A 20137-nucleotide genomic window follows, 5' to 3' on the forward strand; every position below is an offset into this window, starting at 1 on the left:
TTTGGTCATAGCAGTATTTCATGTTGATCAAGAGCTGGGTTTAGAGATCAGCTAGCACTACTGCTAAATGTTGCACTGGCAGGAGCTTCCCCATGGCTTTTGTAGGGTGCTCCATGCTATTCCCAGTGGTATGGTGGGAATGTCCCTTTACTTCCAAGGACATGAATGGATGTCACGTTGTTTAGTGGTCATTCCTCTGTGCCTTCTTCTGTGGGACAAACACTGATGTCAGACTGAACTTTGAGCACCTGTTCTAACTGCATAATTTTATTTTGATTCTTACTTCTGGAGAGACTTAGTCATTCAAATGTCCCATAGTTTATCTTCTTACTGTTGATGAAAGCATCAGGATCTTGGTTGTACTGTTGTCCTCTCCAGTCCCTCCAAGTCGCTTTATGGGGAGGATGTGATGGAAAGGTTGTTTTGTATCCCTGGCAGTGGCTACTTTCTGCCAGTGGCTCAGTCACTCAGGGACGTGGTTAATTCACGGGGATATGGAGGAGGAGCTGTTGTGCTCGACTTCATGCCTTATTCCAAAGTATCTAGGCCTGCGTAAGTGTTGTACTGAATGAGGGTGCCAATCACCTTTCTCCTTTCCTGTGTGCAGATGAATTCAGTTATCAAAGGACAGCTAAATGCATTGGTTCCTCTGAAAAATATCTGGTATTTGCAGGTGTGCAGCATCATTCATTAAAAAGAAGCAAGCCCAGATGGCTTGAAAAGGTGGGTTTTTTTTTCTTTTTTTTTCTGGTGCTGCTGCAGAATCCAGCCCTGAGTGATGATCTAGAAACAGAAACGAATGGCTGACAGGAGCCAATTGAATCCCACCTCCAAACCTGAGTTCTTCTGCCTATGAAATTGTCACAGTTGAAACTCTGACTGTGCTTGACACATCCTGTGCTAGCCAGTGATCTTACTGATTGCTAGAGCTCCCAAATTCTCATTCCACTGCAGCCTCCTGTTTAGTTTCCTTGTGCTGTATCAGCTCCTGATGCTCTCTGCAATCCTCTCTCCAGCCCAGACAGGGATTGGCATTGTGTGTTTCTGTCTGCCTCTTCCTAATCCCTTTCCAGGGAGGCCTGATATGGCTTCCTAGTGTTTCTGGTTTTTGTGCTCCGATCCTACAAGCTACCACACGGGTGGCTTAGGTCTTAAACAGTGTTTGGCTTCAAGACAGAACGTGAAGAGTAACTTGCCTTATGAAGACAAGGAGAGTTTGCTGGAACAGTTACTTTAAAATAGGTGAAGAGTCAATTTCCTGCTGTAATGTGGCTATCGGGGCTACAGTTTGTTGTATTCCCAAAGGGATAAAAGTATTCTGCTCAGGATCTTACAGCCCATCTCTGGGCTTTGGGGTAGGTCTGTCCTACCTGGTGGATGTTGCTCTGGGTGCAGCATGAAGCACTGGGAGTGTTTGCTCCCATGGCTAGGCTGAAGATGTTGCTCTGCACACACATTCCCCCTCCTGCCCTGCTGAATGTATGGGCACGCCTCAAGCCTTGTGTGTGTCAAGCTGACATGTCTGTCCTTAACCTTGTGGCTTTTACAGAGGTGCCATGTGATAGATGGGAGCAAAAGGGACCTGTCATGCCTATGCCTCGCCTGTCCCTGCTGCAGATAGCAGCATGCTCTGCTCTCCATCAGAGGCCACTACAATCTGTGGGGATGTTTTTCTCTTTTCGTGCTTGAGAGCTGCATCCATACACGGTGGGAATTAGGCAAGAGGAAGCTGAGCTTGTCTGGCCATGTTAAAATACAGAAATAGTCCTGGTATCTTTCAGTAATGCATAAAGTGGCATGATTAATGTCTGTCACATGTAGTGATTTTTCCAGGTCTCTTCCCTTGATGCAGGACTCTGCATGCTGTCTAGGTGCTTTGGTTTGGATACTGTTCTGTGTCAGCACCACCACAACAGAAGATCAAAATTTAAGAGCTGAATTTATGATTATTTTAAGTGTATGTTTCATAGTTTTAAGCTTGGTGGTCACAGAAAATTGGGTGGCATGGTTTTTATAAACAGTTCATAAGCAATGGCAGAGACCCCTAGTACTATATGAGAGGAATGTCTCTGAGGAGGCCAAGATATTGCTCACTCAATGAGTAATCTCATGTCCCATAGATGAGGTTTTCTTGAAACCCACCTAAACAGTGCCCACTTAGGCTCTTGTGAGCAGTATGAGATGGCCCGGAGTTTGTATCAGAAAAGAAAGCTTAATCATTGTCATCCTAATTCTGTAGGTGAAGGTGCAAGATTTGCACATGGATGTGTAATTTTTCCAACGCTTATTTCAAAGTCTGTTTGCACTCTGTGGCACCCAAGACAGACTTTTCCACAATGGGTTTGGTTAATATATTTTATCCTTTAAAATTACTTTTTCATGGTCTAAAGGAATCTGCTGTTGATAGGTCTGAGAAGGAAGGGGAGACACTCTTCTGAAGGGAATAGCTTCTTGGAGAAAGGAGTCCCTGCTTTCCTTTCTTGGGAAAGAAATCAACTCTCATGTCTTAGAATGCCACTTTATTGCCCCCAGAAACTGTGTTGTGTGTTGCTGTGTTGTCAGAGTACTCCCCAAATCTTTGTTTTCCTTAGATTTAGCTATTATGTCTGTAAGTCCTACAAGAACTTGCTTCCATTTCTTCAAATTATGCAATGACTGTTTTACTTCTCTTAAGGAAGGCCAGCAAATAAAACTAATAAAGTTCATTCACTGTTAGTGAGATGTGCTGAATGCTTATGCTAATCCATCTGAGACATTGAGCTCAGAGTGAAAATCCACATTACAGTGGTCCTCTATTGTACAATGAACTCCCTCCTATAGAGAGCACTGTAATTCCCTGCTTTCCTGTTGTAATTTGAGGATGCAGTAATGTTAAGGCAGCAAAGGTGGTTAGCGATCCAGTGGAATTACATGTAAATAGAGATTGTGTAGGAGAGAATTGCACTCGGTTTGGAAGGAAGACAACTTAGAAGACATTTAGTGGAAATTACATACTTTAGTAAAAAAGAAATAAATCCATTGCTCCTTTCTATTTTTTTCTAGTTTCTTGACTTATTATAAATATATGTTTATCAAAGGATCAGAAGCTGCAGTGAGTCTGTAAGACCTCATATGGAGCCTTTCATGAGCACACATTGAATAAATTGTAATTCTCTTTGTATGTGTCTTCATAATGACATGTTTTCTGGTTTGGACAAAGGTTCCTAGAAGCCTGAATAGGTGTCATCTGTGACATTTACTATGAAGTAAAATAAGGGCCTAGCAGGGGTAAGTGTTATCTAGACAATAGTCCTAGTAAAAATAGTAAGTTTGCAATTATATCTCTATAGTGGATATAAACAAGGTCTAAGCTAACAGCAGGTAACTTTCAAATAGATAAAAAGAAATACTATTCTAGCCAGTGTAATCAGACTGGAGAATTCATCATAGCAATAATCAGACAATCAAATACAGCAGCTGGAATAATTTGAGGGTCTGGATCATTTTATGACTAATTACATTTGTAGCTATGCATACTATAAGAGTAATTCAATCTTAAGCTAATAGTTGGGTGAAGAAGAAACCTCCCTCTACTTAAAGCATTTTAGAGTTAGCCGTGCATATACAGTTCTTTTCCTCATGCCCTTCTTCAAAGCCTCAGGCATGTGATATGTCTGAAAGCTCAGAAACAGATCAAATTTGTTGATATTCCTTTCTCATATGCTGTCTGTGTTTCTGTGGCAGAGAAGGAATGTTTTTGTAAGCTACCAAGGAGGAGGATTGTGAAACCTTCTGCTTGTCTCTGGTTCTACCATTGACTTCTTGTGTGGCATTTGGAAAATTGCTTAATCTTGTGTACTTCCAACTCCCCACCTGTGACAGATTGACATTTACAGCCCAGAGACGTTGAGGAAATGAAGACTCTAAAGTGAAATGAGATTGAAAAAAGAGACAAAAAGAAAGCGAGAATCTCATTGCAGTATGCCAAATTAATGTATGAGACTGTATCTATATGAGAATGAGTTGGAAAGTTGAGTCAACTAGAAGTGTGAATGCAGTGTGCACATGTGAAAGTGTAGTAAATCTTTTCCATGAGAAGAGTCCCTCTTATTCTAGAAGTGACTGTAGATCTCCTTGAGGGTCTGGTGTAGATGAACCTGGGTTATTCATCCTACACTTCATTTTTATAAGTATTTACGTCTTGGTTCCTGTTCCCAGTGTTCTGACTAAAAGGCTTCTAAAATCTTTCAACTTCAATAGTCAATAATTTTTATCTAATTTCAAGCAACATTTATCCACAGCCAGTTTATAAGACTTTGATCTTTTAGTAATGTAGACCTTTACATTAAATAGATTTTTTTTTCTCTCCCTGGTGGTTCCTCCCAGTACAGTTCTAGACAGCAAGCATGTCTCCTCCCTTGGGTCTTCTAAAATGAACCTTTGGTTAGCTAAAATGGACTCTCCTAATTATGACTTGTAAGACAGGCCTTCTATTCCCCAAAGATCCTTGTAACCCTTTTCTCCAGTTGTTCCATTTTTAATTAATTCCTTTTGAACGTGGCAGCTCATCAAATTTACATGCAGCATTCCAGAGAAAGCCTATCCCAGATACTCTGCATCTGTAGTTTCCATCATACTTTTTTCCATCATACATTTTCCATCATCTTTATCTTATGGTTAATGTGTACATCCAGGTTCTACACTTCTGTCTTATTTTCAAGCATTCGCCTGCTACTGCAGAAATTCTTGGAGTTAGGATAGTCTCTCTCTAAGGGCATAAAGCTTTGCTTTCAACTAAAGGCTCTCCTCTGTTGCAGTTGTTCAGGTTCTTCAGGTCACCCTTTTCTCAGCAAGCAGAGAGACTGAGATTGTCATACCAGAAGAAGTGGATCTGTCTATTCAGAACCATGTACTTCACTGAAGCCTGACTCCCTTTTGTGCCAAACTCAGTCCTCCAAACACTGAGCAAGGTTTGTCCTAGGATTGACCCTTGAGAGTACTGTGGATTTCCTCCTTTCCTGGCTGTACCTTCTCTTTATACTCCATTCATACTGAGTTCCCTACAGCTTTGATGTTTAAGTTTTTTGGTTTTTTTATCCTGATTTTCATCCTTTTGGGTGTGACAGTAGTTCCCCAGCCACCAGACCAAATGCATTATTGAAATCTGTGTGCATCTTTCATTGTTCCCTCACCTAGAAAATATGTTATTTTCCTAAGATAGATAAAAAGCAGTATATCCCATTTTCCATTCATGTGACCCTCTTTCCATTAGGTATTTGCTGTGAAGTGGGCTGCCATGGGGCACCTGAGGGACTGTGAACTGGCTGGAGCTGCTCCATCCAGCCATCCATTGGGCAGTGCTTTTAGTTGTGATGTTAAAGATATATGGTGGGTTTCGTGAGGAAAATCTGAGGACTCAGGATCCCACGCGCTGAGAAATCTTGCATGCTATTGAGGTCAGGCTTTCCACTGTGTGTTTGCTTCCTTGTCTCCCCCTCCTTCCAACTCTTCAGTTACCAGCCTATTAGAATCAGCCATTAACCTGGTTAATGGGGAGAAACGGCAAACACCAGAAAAGATGATGTGCTTTTCTTAATTCCCATTTGGAAACTTGACTGGTTTAAACAGTAAATGTCTCAAAAAAAGACAAACCTCAGAAAAGGCTCCAAAACATGTCATGCTTTTGTAATGCTGGCAGACCAAGGTGGAGAAGGATGAGATGAGTGCTGCACTATTGAGTGGTCTTTGGGGGGCAAAAAGATAGTGCCATGCCAAAGCTGCCAAGGTGGCTTTAAGTGGGGTGCTAAATGGACATGGCTGAATTGTATTATGCATCTGATCCTTTTTGTGATATGGTTAAGGTGATTCCTGGATGCCTTCTTATCCTTTGTGTGATATGACTTGAACCTAAGAGCCTTTGTCCTCTCTGAGGAGGAGAGGTGACAGAAGAAGAGGGCAATGAAAGGCATGGGGAAAGGGCAGAGGGGGAAAGGAAAAGCTCATGCAAGAGGGGAAATAGCCATGTTTCAGGGAGAGACTAAAGCTGTTTCACTGAAGTGAAATAACAGCTCTTTGTTAAGGACAACAAGGACTAATGCAGCACACAGAAATAACCTGCCCATTTAATTTTTATTAAAGATCTGAAAAGGTAGAAGGAAAGAAATTTACAATTTGTTTGGTATTTAGCTCAGGTAATTTTTTTAAAATTGTGTAATGAGAACACATTGTCCAAATTTTCATATGCAGATTCAATTAGTGTTCAGTTAATTAGCCTTTACAGATGAGATTAACTTAATTACATAACACTAACCTCTCTTAATAACTATTAAGGGTACGAAGGCTGCCTTTAATAAATTTAGAAGGGCTATATGTGTTTTTTAAAATCTGAAATGACACACACATAAATTAAACCAAATTACACACAGAGGACAACCATTAACAGTAATGATCAAAGGAAACAAACTATGTACATAGCTCAGAATCAGGCTGCTTAGAAGTTCATGCTGTGTTCCTCCTCTTGTCTGCTGGCATCCTAGTGATTTCACTAGGATTATTACTGGAGCTGATGTACAGTCTGGGGTCATTCCTTCAAAGAGGGCTGCAGACTGATACAAGGTTACTTTAATTAAATGTTAGCTTGTGTTAAAAAAATCATTTTGGGTACTAGGTTATTAGCAATTTTCTTTTTCAGGTGGTCTAAGGAAAAAAGATGTGTGAAAGCCCATTGAATGTTAAAAATCTGATGCAAAAATATTTATTGTCATTATGTACCATAAATAACTGTATAGATTTTTTTAATCTCTTGATATGAGTTGTGCACTTGAACAATGGTGCTGTGGTTATTAATATCACATCTGATATAGGGTAATAAAAGGTGGAGCATATATGGGACTAGTTATGGGATGTGGCATCTTTGGCTTCTGAGTCACAAGTTTTAATTCAGGGTGTCTTCGTAAAGTGACTGACATCAGATAATATCTGATAGTTTTCAGAATGGAGCAACAAAAGAAGCCTTTTTCCCTTGGCTGTTCGTGCATGGGCGATGTTTCCCACTTGCAGGGAATTTTGATGGGCTCATCACATCCATCTCCTCAGAGCTCAGTAGCTTTTGTGGCATTCAGTACACTGCAAAATTCAAGGGCTACCCTCATTGCATTCTCCAGGACCTCTTTTGGAGTCCAGATTTTGAGTTATTGTCAGGAGCAGGCATCTGCTGGATCCCAGCTTTGTGGGTCTCTTCAAACCATTTTATCTCATGACCCCGAAGGAGCACAGTGAAGTTCATAAACCACATAATTTGTTTTCCACCTGCAGTAAGCTGGAATGTTCAAAGCATCTGCCATACTATCTGAGTCATTTTCCATTTGTAGCCATGAGATCTGCAGGTATTGAGCAATTAAAGGAATAGGTTGGATATGCCTCATGTTAAACACCCCAAAAATCAAAATACATAGCTTCTCTCTGAAATACTGTCTCTTTCTGAAAACTTTGGCTTGGTGCCTACAACCATTTTCAGCCAGGAGGAAAGATGACATTGCCGCAGATTTTTTCCTTGCTGTGAAGAACTAGCAAGGTGAATATGCAATGAGGAGGAAATTGCTGAAGTATCTGCCTTGGAGTGGCAGAATCCATTGGAAAAAAGGAGAGGGGATACTTGAGTTATTTCAGCCTTTCATGTATGCAGCTCAAGCTGAATCTTCAACAGTCGGTATCTCAAGAAAAATGGTTGGCAGTGCCCAGACTTTGCTTTGTCTCATGCAGACCCAAACCTTGTTCTCTTCCATGGCATTTGTGCCTGTATCCCTGAGAGCAGGATTTGGCCTCGTGAGTGGTTCTATCCACAGATGCAGCCGATGATACACACTCAGAGGAAGGGGAGAATGCAAATTCCCTGCAGGGAGGCAACCGCCAGATATGTACACAAAGAACCTTCTGGGTGTGCAGCAGTCAGACCACTTGAACTGCTGTTTCCATGGTATACCAGATGCTGTAAAATATGCTTTCTTCAGGGGAAGAAGCTTTTCCTACTCCTGAATTATCCTGTTTGATGATGGACTGTCCTCAGGCTGGTACCTCACAGTATGGGCCACATGTGTCAGGTCCCCCTGGCCTAACCATTTTCTGAGTTGACGATGACAGCTTGTCTTCTGCAGCTACCAAGCAAAGAAAACCCTAAGTGATTTTTTTTTTTTAATTGGAACATCATTGCTAGCTATGCTTTTAATTTTTACTACTGAGTGTTTAATGCATAACAGTTCTTCCTGATGCACATGGTGTCATACTATAATACTGAGTGGTTTTGCTTTTCTGTTTCCTTCTGTTTTTAAAAAAAACCCAGAATACATATATATCCATTTCCCCCTGATTATTCTTTTCCTAATCCCCATGATGCTTTGCTATAATTCCTGGTTTAGGGAGGTTAAAGCCACTGAGTACAAGTCAGCAGGTACCATTTCTGAGTTTGACTGCAGATCACCCAGTAGATAAATATGAGGAAAGAAAGCAAAGATAGGTGGTCTCTACTCCCATTTTCTTGTAAAACAGCAGCTGATTGTGAGCAGGTGCTTGGTTATGTCATAGGTACTAAGTAGAAGTGCAATTATAAAACGTGGACAAGTCTGCAACAACTGGTTGAAGCAAACCAAACTCAGCCAGTGTAAATAAGTTATCAAACGCATTTATGAGGCTTGCTGTGCTTCAAGCATGACTCGGGAGAAGGCGAGGATGTTTTTTGGGTACCTGTCTACTGCAGGCTGTGTTTGGGGATGGTGCTGCAAAACTGGCAGAGCTGTGTGGATGTGGCATATCCCCTCACTCTGAGGCCATGCAGGTTCACTGGCTTTCCTTGTGGCTATCAAGAGCAAACACAGGGGCCTTTTTATGGTTCCAGCTTCCTGCACCTGAAAGGCACACCGTGGTGTGTAAGGGACAGATGCACATGCTCTCTGCCCTGTTTACAGTCCAGCCACCACAGCTCCATGGGGTCCTGTGTGTGCTGTTGGCTTCCCTTTCCCAGTCCTGCTGTCACAAGACCTGCTACCAGGTGTTTACCAGGCCCTGAGGGAGGCCAGGACAGCACTGGGTCCCAGGGGTGAACAGTGCAGGCTGGTAGTGGTGAATATGTGTTGTGCAGTGCTGCATGGCATGAGAGAGTGTCCTGGAGTGTAGAGAATTAAGGCTTCTTTTACTCCTGAGGATGCTTTCTCATGGTCTTTCCCAGGTGCTTTTCAACTCCCTCTCTTCCCCCATCCTGCAGGCTAGTACTTCTTACTTTAGGGAAGAAAAAATTAAGTGTGGTTAATTTTAAGCCAGTGCAATTATTTAGGAGTCCTAGAGGTGGAAAACCAGTTACTGGTTAACAGATCTGATTTGAAATGTGTTCTGTCTGACCCCCCCTAATGTAGCAAGCCAGAAGCAGTTCTTCCAAGAAGCTGGCTTTCTGGAAGGCTTTTTCACTGAATCATTTAAAGCCTAGGCTTCTTGAAAATGTTAATATCCTGCTGGCTCACTGGAATGCAGCTGGTGGGTACAGCAAGTGCAATACCTATGTGCGTGCTTGCAATCCAAAGCACAGTGAGCAGGCAGGGCTCAGGCTGCAGTGTGGGTGTCCTTGCTGAAGGCTCAGCCTGGGAGGAAAGCAGGCTTGAGATCAGACCTGGTTTGGCCCCACAGGACTGGGGGAGAGATCCCTCAGCCCTGCCCAAGCAGTGCAGTGATACAGCAGCACTTTGCACCCTGGTGGGGCTGTGCCCTGCGTGGCTGGAGGTGTCAGCTGGGTTTGTGCAGCCTGGGCTGCTCTCCTGGCACTGCGGTCAGGGTCTGCCCTGGGCTGAGCCTGAAACGGCCCCCTGCAGAACCTGACCCCGGGATTCCCCCGTGCATCAGCCTTTATAACGCTGAAATCATAGCAATTGCAGGCTGCAGTATCTCTGTAGCAGAAATGCAGGTCGGTGTGAGTGTGTATGTGCCTTTTCCCCTACCACGGTGTCTGCAGGCAAAAGCCTTTTTGAGTTATCTGTCTGTATTTGTGGTGTTACAAAGGCTTTGTCCACCTTAGCTTCCCTGTGCTAATGTGTGAGGCTTTTCTGCTTACCTTAGTAGTGAAGAATTTTTCAGGGGAGAATATATATTCTTTTCAGGCAATATGCATTCTCCTCAGGCTGTCATCTAATCCACCTCTCTCATAATTTTAGCATGTTTTCTTACACATCATCCCGTGGTTTTTGTAGCTAAAGGAGATCTTAGAGTTCTTGCCTTAAACTGGGGACATATTGTCCTGCAGAATAAAAGTATTGCAAGTCCAGGATTAAAAAAAAAAGAAAAGAAAAAAATAATCACAACTGTACTATAAGAAAAAAAAATTGAGGGAGATTAGTTTTCCTCTATGAGAGGAGGACTGTAGGTGGTGGCAAGTGCTTTGCTAATGTGGACAATAAGTTAGCACCCAAGGGTGTTAAGTCAGATAATTACTTTTGGTTACTAGATTTTCTTTTGCTTAGTGTGGCAAAATACTCTCAAAGCACACACACATTACATGGGCTTGTTTATTCATGTCAGCAGTAGATGTATTTACAGCAGTTGTATTGTTCTAGCTAATATTCTGTGGTATGTTGTAAAAAACAAGAAAGATTCAATATGAGACATAAGTATTCTATTTTTTTAGTGAATTTTCTCTTAAGAATGAAAATAGATCATGATAGTCTGTCTTCCGTTAATATAAATGCAGATTAATGCAATCAAATGGGTTACTTTTTCCGTAGACAAGTTGCAAACACAATGGAGCACGGTGCTCAAATATTGCAGTTTCATTAAAACAGATTTTTTATCGTTCATTTTCAGGGATATATTTTGCACACCTTCTTTAGATTGATCAATTTGAATTCATTTAAGACACTAACAATTGAGTATAGTGACAGGTTTATTTGGATAAATGGATATGAATTTTCTTCAATTATGAAAATGAAAGACAGAAAAAATAGTTAAAATTTAAAAAAGAAATCTGCTTACTATTCTGCAGAATGTACCAGCTGACTGCCTTGTGCTAAACTCTGACTTGGCAGGTTTGGGTTTTTTTTGATAACATGACTAAAACCCAAGCAAGATGACCTTGCCATATTACCTGTGCTTCCCTTTTGTGTAATAAGTCATATACTTATCCTCTTATTAATTTCTCTCTTAGTTTTCCATCCATATGCATATCTGAAAAAAAAATTGAGTCAGGACCAAAATTATGAAGTTAGTTTAAAAATAATAAATCACAAAATAGTAACAAATTTTGGAGAATAAAACATTGATGAAAACATGTTTCATGGCTGTTCAGATCTTTTTTGGGGTTGGGATTTGTTTTTCCAGCCATCTTTTCTAGACTCTGTTTGTCACATATGGACAATATTAGAAAGGTGTTTTATGAGTTAATACCATGGTTCTCCTGGCTGAGGTTCAAAGCTTTGTGTGAGTGGTAGAAACAGTGTGTAATACAGCTTCTGCTAAGCACTTCTCTAAAATACTGTTTTATTTTTTTCTTTCTTACAGGGTTTTTGGGAAAACCACACAAAACTCATAAAAGAATATGGACCTGTTTGTGGGTAAGCTTAGAAGTGCTGTCAGCTTTCTTCTTTCTGGCTGTTGCTCTTTGAGTTTGTTGGGTGGGAGAGGAGAAAATACCGAGATAAGATATTGATCAAAATGCAGAGTGCAGTGTTTCACTTTGGGGGTCAGAGATGGAGGTGGTTTGATTACATGCAGCAAATACTCTTGGCTTAGTTTAGTTCAGCGTTTGGGATTGGACTTCATTTTTCTCTCTCTCTTATTTTAATTATGCACATAAAGTTCAGTCCTTTTCAGAACTGTACAAAGCTACCAGCCTTCAATATTCTCTTTTCATCTGCATATTCTTTATGCTTACATTGAACAGTGGAAATAATAATTTGTCATCTTAAAAACCCCATAGTTTATGAAATAGTATGAATTTGCTTCAGCTGTTGCTATCTATATTTATGCAAAATTCCTAAACTTAAAATACAATGAAGTACAGATTAGAAATGAGGCATTCCTCTCTCTATAGCTCAGCTGTGCTATCTTAGCAGTTTGTTAGAAGTAAAGAGGGTTTAAGCAGTATATCCCTTCATAGAAGCCCTTCCACATTTCCATGAATGTCATTTCTGTTCCAAGAACTACTAACTTTCCAGTTGTCATCATTTTAAGTGGAAATGCAGTTATCCCATGGTATCTTCTATTGTTGTGGTCAGTTGGTGTTTGTAGCATAACTATTATTTCAATATATATGTATCAGGCAATATCCACAAATTATGAAAATGTCAAATTTTTTTCCCATGGTCTGCAAGGAGTTTAAGATACTTGTAAGAGAGCACATATGAATGTCTGTGTGTATACATATTTGATTACAAAAGATACCAATGAGCTCTTCATGCTCTCCCAGTAAAAAAGCTCTAGCAGAAAGAAGCTCAGGCATTTGATGCTTCAGTCACAGCCACCTTGTGGCATTTATGCTCAGCCCTCAGGACAAAATGCTGCAAGAAGTGATGGAAATAATGAATTCCAAGGGTTAGGTACTTGTCTAGAAGGAAATAATGCAGTGTCTTGGCTGGCCAGGAATGGGAAAAGATATTCATTAATGCTGTGGCAATTTGTATGTTGTGTAACAAATGGAAAGTGACTGCGGCTTATTATCTCTGTGACCTTTGGTGTGATGCCCTTAAATGACAATAATGTAAGAACACTGGCATTTATTCCTCAGTATACTTCCCTCCTTATTAATATCATGCTTATTTTTTTTCCTAAGCTGAATTTGGAACAAGTTGCTATTTAGTCATCTGTCTCACTCAGCCAGGCAAGGCTATGTCATTGAAGAAAGAGATGTATAATTACAGTGTGTGAGCAGATAGAAAGTATCATTTCTGCAATCTATTTACAGGCTGTTAGGGAATGAAACCTCTGTGAGACTTGCATGGACTGCAAAGCTGGATGATGGTGGTGGTGGTCAGCCAGGGATAGTTCTGACTCTGGGATTCTCTAGGTAGGAGGAGTGAGCAGAGGTATACTTAATTTATTGCATGCATGGAAAACTCAATTTGTGAGGGATCTAGGAGGCTGGCAATAAAAATTGCTGTTTTTTCATATCTCCCAGGAAAACAAAGCTGGATGCAAACAATGCTGTGTTTGAGGTAAGGTCTATTTGCAGCTGAAGTAGGATGTTTTAAAACCTGGCTTGCAAGCTGCTGTTCAATAGATGGGGCATGTGTCAGGGGGTATTTATCACAGTCCTGTCAATTAAAGAAATTCATTCTCCTTCCCTGTGAGTCTTCAGTGTGATTCTTTCTGTGGTTCTTTGAAACAGGCAAATAAATGGTAGGTGTGTTTATGTGTATATTCCCAGCAAAGTATTGGATCTGGCAGATGGAAGAAGATGTGCCATTTTTCTTTTCCCAGATTGAAAACTGCTTTCCAATAAGCATAAAGAGCAATGATCTTTATTTCTACAGTGGTGCAGTGAGTTGAATACAAATCTTTGGAACTGAAGCCTTTTTTTCTTCCTAAGGTCACTTGAATAGTCTGAATGATACCATCACAACTGTTTTCTTTTGTGTGTGAATTGGTTTCCTTGACAACAGGATGTCAAATCAACTTTTCAGCTTTAATCAAGTCAAAACAATATATCCCTTCCATTCCAAAAGGCCTCAAGTCGGAGAGAATTATTTCAAGTAAGGCTTTTGTAGGTCACAAAAGCTTTTTTTTCCCTTCGCTCCTGTGTGCATATCCAAAGGAAAGGTGATGGTACTGATATTTTATAAAGACAGACAATGCAAATAGTCATCAGTTGTGAGTTTGTGCTGTGAAAACTGTTTGTTTTCATACAGAGGTGGCCCAAGATGGAGGCCAAGGCAGAAACAAACAGCTCTGGTTTGGTGCAAAAGCAGAGATGGAGCATTTTTATTCCACAGGGTAATCTAAGCCACTGACGTGACTTTTGAAGAGGTCCTGCATCAGTGGAAATCTTTGATTTAGCTATAATTTGGAGTACCCTCTATAAAAATGCTTTGTCTAAAATATGTGTGCTATTTCTCCATAACAAAAATGAAGTTGAAAACAATCCTATTTGGAAAACAGTGTACCAATACTTAATAAGATATGCCTTGAATATTCCCCTATTCACAGAAGAGTTCTGCAGGAGAGTAACCCTGTTTGCTGTGGAAATCAGTATTTGCACCACTCATTTTTTGGATGACTATTGATGGTATGTTACTTTATTCTTACCTCCACCAATTGTTCCATTTCAATGGTAGGTTGATAGCTACTGATTGGAAATAGGTGATAAAAGCAGATAGAGAAATAAAGAGGGACAACACATTTTATGGAATCAGAAAAGCAACTTCTACAATGTGAGAGCAAGTTAGTTTTGCTTTCTATATGCACTTAATATGCATTTGACTGCTCTGCTGCAATTGTATCATTATGGCTTTACAGAAAAGAATTGGAGTAAAAGAAATCTGCCAAAATAAGTAATATATTCTTGGCCCAACAACATACTACCAGTGATTGCAGAAAATATAACTCAGCCCCAAGTGGGCAGTTGATTGCTCTGGGATGAAGGAACTTACTCTGTCTTCGACTGTAGCAATGCATTTGGACATGGGGAAGAATGTAAGAGATCATAACACAGACCTCACTGTGTATAGCCAAAGAGTGAGAACAGGTTAGAATTCAGTGCCGTTTGTGGGGTGACACTCTTTCTTCGTGTTGTTTTGCATCTGAAATAGCTTGCAGCAGGTTAAACCCTATTCTTACTCTGCCTTGACTTGGACATTCAACTTCAGCCTGCTGTGAGAAGTCTGAAGATGTCTGTAGTAGAAGCTCTGTTCTCCAGTTTGTCACTGGGGGGGCTTGGGGCTTTCCCTTTTTGTGGTTGGAAGAGGGATGTGCATTTCTGGGATTTGGGCATGTGGAACTTTACTTGAAGCCTTTTTCTTCCTTCTGCTGTCATCAAATACCTTGGGACAAACCTAAGGGAGATAGGGCAGGATCTCCTCCTGCAGGGAGCAGCTGATGTCTTCATCATGGGCTGAATTTAACTGAAGAAACAGTGTCTTTATTGCTATTTTAATGTCACAAAGTTTTTTAAGCCCTCTATTTCTAGCCTCATTCTGCTTTCTGTGGAAAAAGTGATTCCAGGGAAAGTATTCCCATCTTTGTTTCTGAAGGCTCATGGAAAGAAATAACTCAGTTTTATGAAAAAGTTGTATCCTGTTTGATTTCCTCTTTTGCCCTGGTGGGGGGGGGGGGGGCATCTACTGGACTTACTACCTCTCTTGGGGTACTTCCTTTATTTTGATATTTCAGAGAATTTACTTTTTATATTTCAGCTAGAGGAAATCATACCTGGACAGCGATAGGGAAAAACAAGCTTCCTGTTGCTGTTTTGTAGCTCCTCATAATCTCTGTTACCCATGTAACCTGACAGGGAATTTTGGTAGCCTCACTTGCCTGGATTTTTGTTTTCTTAAAGAGCAGTATATTTTTTGGCTGATGTCAGGTCTTTCATATTTCATCAAGATTTATTTTCTTCTCACTGCTTTCTCCTTTATGATAAGGTTCTTTGACCCTATAAGATTGTTGACCAGCCCCAGAATTGCTGATGTGGATTAGAGTTATCTCTTTCTTCCATTAACTACCCGTAAATTGTACAGTACAGCAGAACCCCTAACTTTGAGTACATGAGTAATCACATTAAAGTCAATGGTATTGCTCAACATGCTTCCAGTTAACCAGAAGTCTGTCTACCTTGCTGAATCAGGGCCATAAAAAACCAATTGCATTTGTGCCTTAAAAATATTTTTAGTGCTGTTGGTACACATAAACTCCTAGTTCTATTGTATCTGGAAGAAGTTAATGGGAAGAAAAATATTCCTCTCCGTCTCCACCCTCTATTTTCATAGCACTTTGCATGTAGACAATTTAGTTGCTCTTCATGAAATATGTTAGCCATTCCCTCTGAAATGGAAAATATTATTAAATGAATGGGTGCAACAATAGGACAATCTTAATGTTTTAAAGTTAAACTTTCAGGAGTCTTTCATTTAATCACAATGAGAATTTGTAAATAGTAACCTATTTTTTGAAAACTGTTTTTCAAAAAAGAACTGAAACCCAACAATACTCCTGGCAGAAACTCCAGGGCAGAATTCATGGTACAATGCTACATCTCCATCTGAATTCCCACAGTAAACGTAATCAGGTATTGGTTATAGTTGGCTCCAGTGGTTAAATCAAGCTGCCAGAACAAGTCTTGTGAGTTTCTTTTGGGTATATCATCACCAATTTCCCCTCTTGTCTCTAAAGTTAATTGGTCCTGAAAACATAGCCTTCTGTGGGACTGATGCCTGAAGACTTGCCCAAAAGATGGCACGCCATGCTGTTCTGAGAGCTGGAATCTGTGTCACTGTTACAGGTGGAATTGTTTTTGTGGCTCCTTGACCACTTTGGAGTATTTTACGTTCTGTATACACAGATCTGTGGGCTGCAGATTACTGGCAAAATTTACAGTAAATTAGTTGACCAGTTTAATTCTGGCATGTTTCAAATGTACTTAGGTCTCTGGAACATTGCAAATTGATACCTAGTGTACTAGTAATGTCAAAGGTATTTTTTAATGAGCACCTCACAGCCATGGACAAATCTGCTCTGTGGACTGTGACCTCCCATGAGAACTGTGCAACTTGAGCTTGTGTACCCTGTGATGGTTCTTGATTTGGTACCATAGCCCCAGGAAGGTCCAGGGACATTTGTGTTCTGTGTATTCACAGACAGAACTCAAAAGCCCATCAAAATTTTGCAGTTCAAACCCTCAGGGCAGGAAAAGCCATTGGGATCTAAACCTTTGGTGAAGTGGTAGTCTCTTCTGTGTGCAAAGCTCTCCTACTCCTCTCTGAGGCTGCAGATGCTGCCCTGGGGTGGCTGAGCTGCAGGCATGTGCTCACTGTTGTGCTTCTCCCCAAGTTTCCTCCATCCAATCCCTCTGTGACTCTACTGCAGCTGTTTAAGGCAGTGTAAGTCAAAGACCTGATGTAATCTTTTACACCTCTGGAAAAAGGGTATGAAATCCAACCATGTGAGACAGACAGCATTTTATGTGCTCTTGGCAAGGCAACAAAGGACACTGCCTGTCACCTGCACCACGTTCCTGATGCTTGTTCTGTGCTCATGGGGTGTGCAAACTGCTGGGATCACAGCTCCAGCAAATGGAGGTTTGTGTAGAGGAGCATCTCCTGCTTGGTGTGGCTTCACTGACAGATTTTGCCAGACATGGAACAGCTCTGAGAGATTGTCCAAAACTCTGTCAGCTCCTAAGATTGACAGAGGGAGCAGGAGCAGGCCCTTGTACCATATCTAAGCATCTGAGGAACCTGATTAAATCTTGGTCTGCTTCTATGTGTGTGTGTGCATATAGCCTTGGCTAGGAGAAGGTTTCACCTCCATTTCCTCCTGCAGAAGTGTTTCCTTTTGGTTCCATGCATGATGGTACTGTGCAGCATTTAGCTATTTAAACATAGTCCTGGTGAGCTTCATCCTAAGATTATTTGAAAAGTGAAGCTTCTTTTGAAAATGTGCTGCCTGAGGAGTGTTTTACAGCTAATATACAGCACAGGTGATCTTTGATCTCTGCTGCCTGCTTCTTTGCTAATTAATGGTTAAAATGATAGTTTTAAAGGGAATGAAACTGCTGAACAGATTGCTTCTTCTTACCATGTTACACCTGCACACCACAATGTGTTATCCTCATTCAAGGAAGGGGGAGGAAATATTCTGAGTTACAAAAACTAGTTCCTTAGACACAATTTCACATTGCTCTACCACTTTCATTATCTACTGGAGCCTGTATTTGTTCAACGTTTTAACAAGCTGAAAAGTCCACCTTGTAATTTCCCCCCCACCCTTTTCCACTATTTGCAAATAAGCAGGTGGAGAGCTTCTAAAAGACTGAAAAATCTGAGGCATTATTTCAATATATCAGTCCTAGAAAGTATGGGAAAACAGCAGTGTTGTAGATTTTGTTGTGCATATTAAATGCTTTCATTTGAATTTCCTACAGCACTCCAGAAGTATTGATGCAAACCTAAAGCAGATACACATGCAATATGCAATGTTCAGTAGCTATTAATGGTCTCTGACTTCACTCGCAATGTATCTGATTATGAACTGGTGTTCCCAGTGTCTGCATGGTAATTTTTAATGCATTTATTGAATAATTTCCCCTCACTATATGTAGGGGGAGGCAAATGCATCATGCCTCCCAATGTGTGTGTGTCCCCTTTCTTGGCAGCCTCTGAAGCAGATCAATTTTAACTTCTCCTGCTGCCTTGGTCACTTCACAGGAGAGTCAAATTACTGCCTCTCCAGGTCACTCCCTAAAGCCAGTTTTCCTTTTTTTCTGGGAAAAGAAAGCCCAAAGAAATCCAAAAGCAGCTTGTTACTGTATTGTGACTGTGCTGTGAGAAGCACTGGGCAAAAGGGATTCCCCTATTCCACAGATCCCACGCTGGGTCTGGAGAAGGACCCAGAGCAGAAAGTGCAGACCAGCCGGCTGCTGGATGTTCCTGTTGTCTGCAAGCCTAGCACAGGCCAGAGCACCCATGGCTCCGTCCCTTACTCATGCCACCAGCTAGGAGCCCCAGGATGCAGGTGCTGGTGAGACCCTCTCTGCCCATGCTGGGGAGCCCTTAGACAAGACCTCATGGGGCCTCTGCCCCTTAGGCTACCAAAGCATTCCAGAGGAATAGATTTGGGATGTCTGTTACTTAGTGTCTTAGAAATAGTAAGTAGTATTTTCCTTTGTGAGGATGACTACACTTTGCCAGGTATCTACAGAGGTGTTTCCTATCAAGTGCTGCCTTCAATGTTGTTCAGTTGGTGCCTCCACTTTGTTGGGGTTTGTTCTGGGTTTGGTTTTTGCCATTCATGACCTTGACTTGTAGGCTCTGTGTTTATGTTTTTCATACTTCCTTCCCTGATCCCCTAAATGTTTGCTCTGGGTTTTTCTTTCTCTTACTTCTCTCCATTGTCTTTAGCTCTATGCTGTCTTTCCTCCCTGCTCTGATTTTTTTTCTTCCCTGTTTTTCCTATCCATGTTGAATTGAAAACAGTAACATGACCTGACAATTTTAACGTCATTTCAAGAATTTTATGTAATTCCATAAATCTCTTAATTACTTTTTTATTGTTTTGTCATATATAGGTTTTAGTTTTTCCCTCTGCGTTATTAGTCTGGGGATCAATTTTAGTCTACTACATTTTATTAGTAGAAAGGGGAACAAAATATCTCCTTTTTCTTTGTTGGTTTGGCACCATCCTAAAATAACCCTTTTTCTCTCTTGACTACCTCTTTTCTTTTCCTGGAGAGTCTGCTTTATGTCAGACCTGCTGGCACTGAACTGGGTATGATTTCATCAGGCAATAGGCAAAACTATACCCCACTGCAGAGGAAGAAGTTGTTTTCAGCTGTTACTATGTTCATTCTTTTTTTCCTGTCTTGGGGAGCATGGGATGAGCTGAGCCACCATTACTCTGGGGATTGTGAATCCTTCTTTCCCTCCAGTAAATTTAGTGGCTAAACCTGAAGGCTGGTCTTGAAGGAGGATTTGTTTTAGTCATACCAATAAAATTCTACAGGTAATTAAAAAAGCTGTTGTGATGTTAAGGAAACCGCCCTTGCAGAGACACATCAGCTCTGCAAAGACAGTCACTGCATCAGGGAAAAGACTGACCATTCCTCCAGCAATTACTGGGGTACACTCCCATAGGAGTTTTTTCTAGTCTAACTTTATTAAGATTAAAAGCTTGTCTTGTCCCAGAATCTCTTCTCTGCCCCATGCAAACAAGCCTGAAAATAGTGGTCTGGACCTTCAAGCTGTTGTTTACTTCAGCACAGCTTCATTTCAGGCATAGAGTCATGACTGTTTGAAGATCTTGACCCAATGTTTAGGTCTTTCTCATGTTATATAACTTAAGTTTCTGGATGATGGTACCTACTAAAAAAAATCAGGTTTTGTACAGCAAATCTGAAGACATACCCAGACCTCTTAAAGTAGTTTACAGAAAAAGGAGTGAGTTGGGAGCAATGTTCTGACTCTGTAAGGTCTAGCAG

General features: G+C 40.9%; 1 protein-coding gene across 17 annotated transcripts in view; it reads left to right on the forward strand.

Annotated features, from left to right (window-relative positions):
• TBXAS1 (thromboxane A synthase 1) overlaps positions 1–20137 on the forward strand; it is a 229629-nt gene that overhangs the window by 70310 nt on the left and 139182 nt on the right. For 14 of the 17 annotated variants that reach the window (XM_064420992.1, XM_064420994.1, XM_064420990.1 and 11 more), the window contains one exon: positions 11512–11564. In XM_064420992.1, the coding sequence (XP_064277062.1) occupies positions 11512–11564 (53 nt within the window). Of the gene's footprint in view, positions 1–4796; positions 4950–11511; positions 11565–13134; positions 13164–20137 lie in introns of those variants that run through there. The other 3 variants (XM_064421007.1, XM_064421006.1, XM_064420996.1) reach the window with 2 other exon arrangements.

This window comes from Passer domesticus, chromosome 5 (genome assembly GCF_036417665.1).
Source record: "Passer domesticus isolate bPasDom1 chromosome 5, bPasDom1.hap1, whole genome shotgun sequence".
In the NCBI taxonomy this organism is placed as follows: domain Eukaryota; kingdom Metazoa; phylum Chordata; class Aves; order Passeriformes; family Passeridae; genus Passer; species Passer domesticus.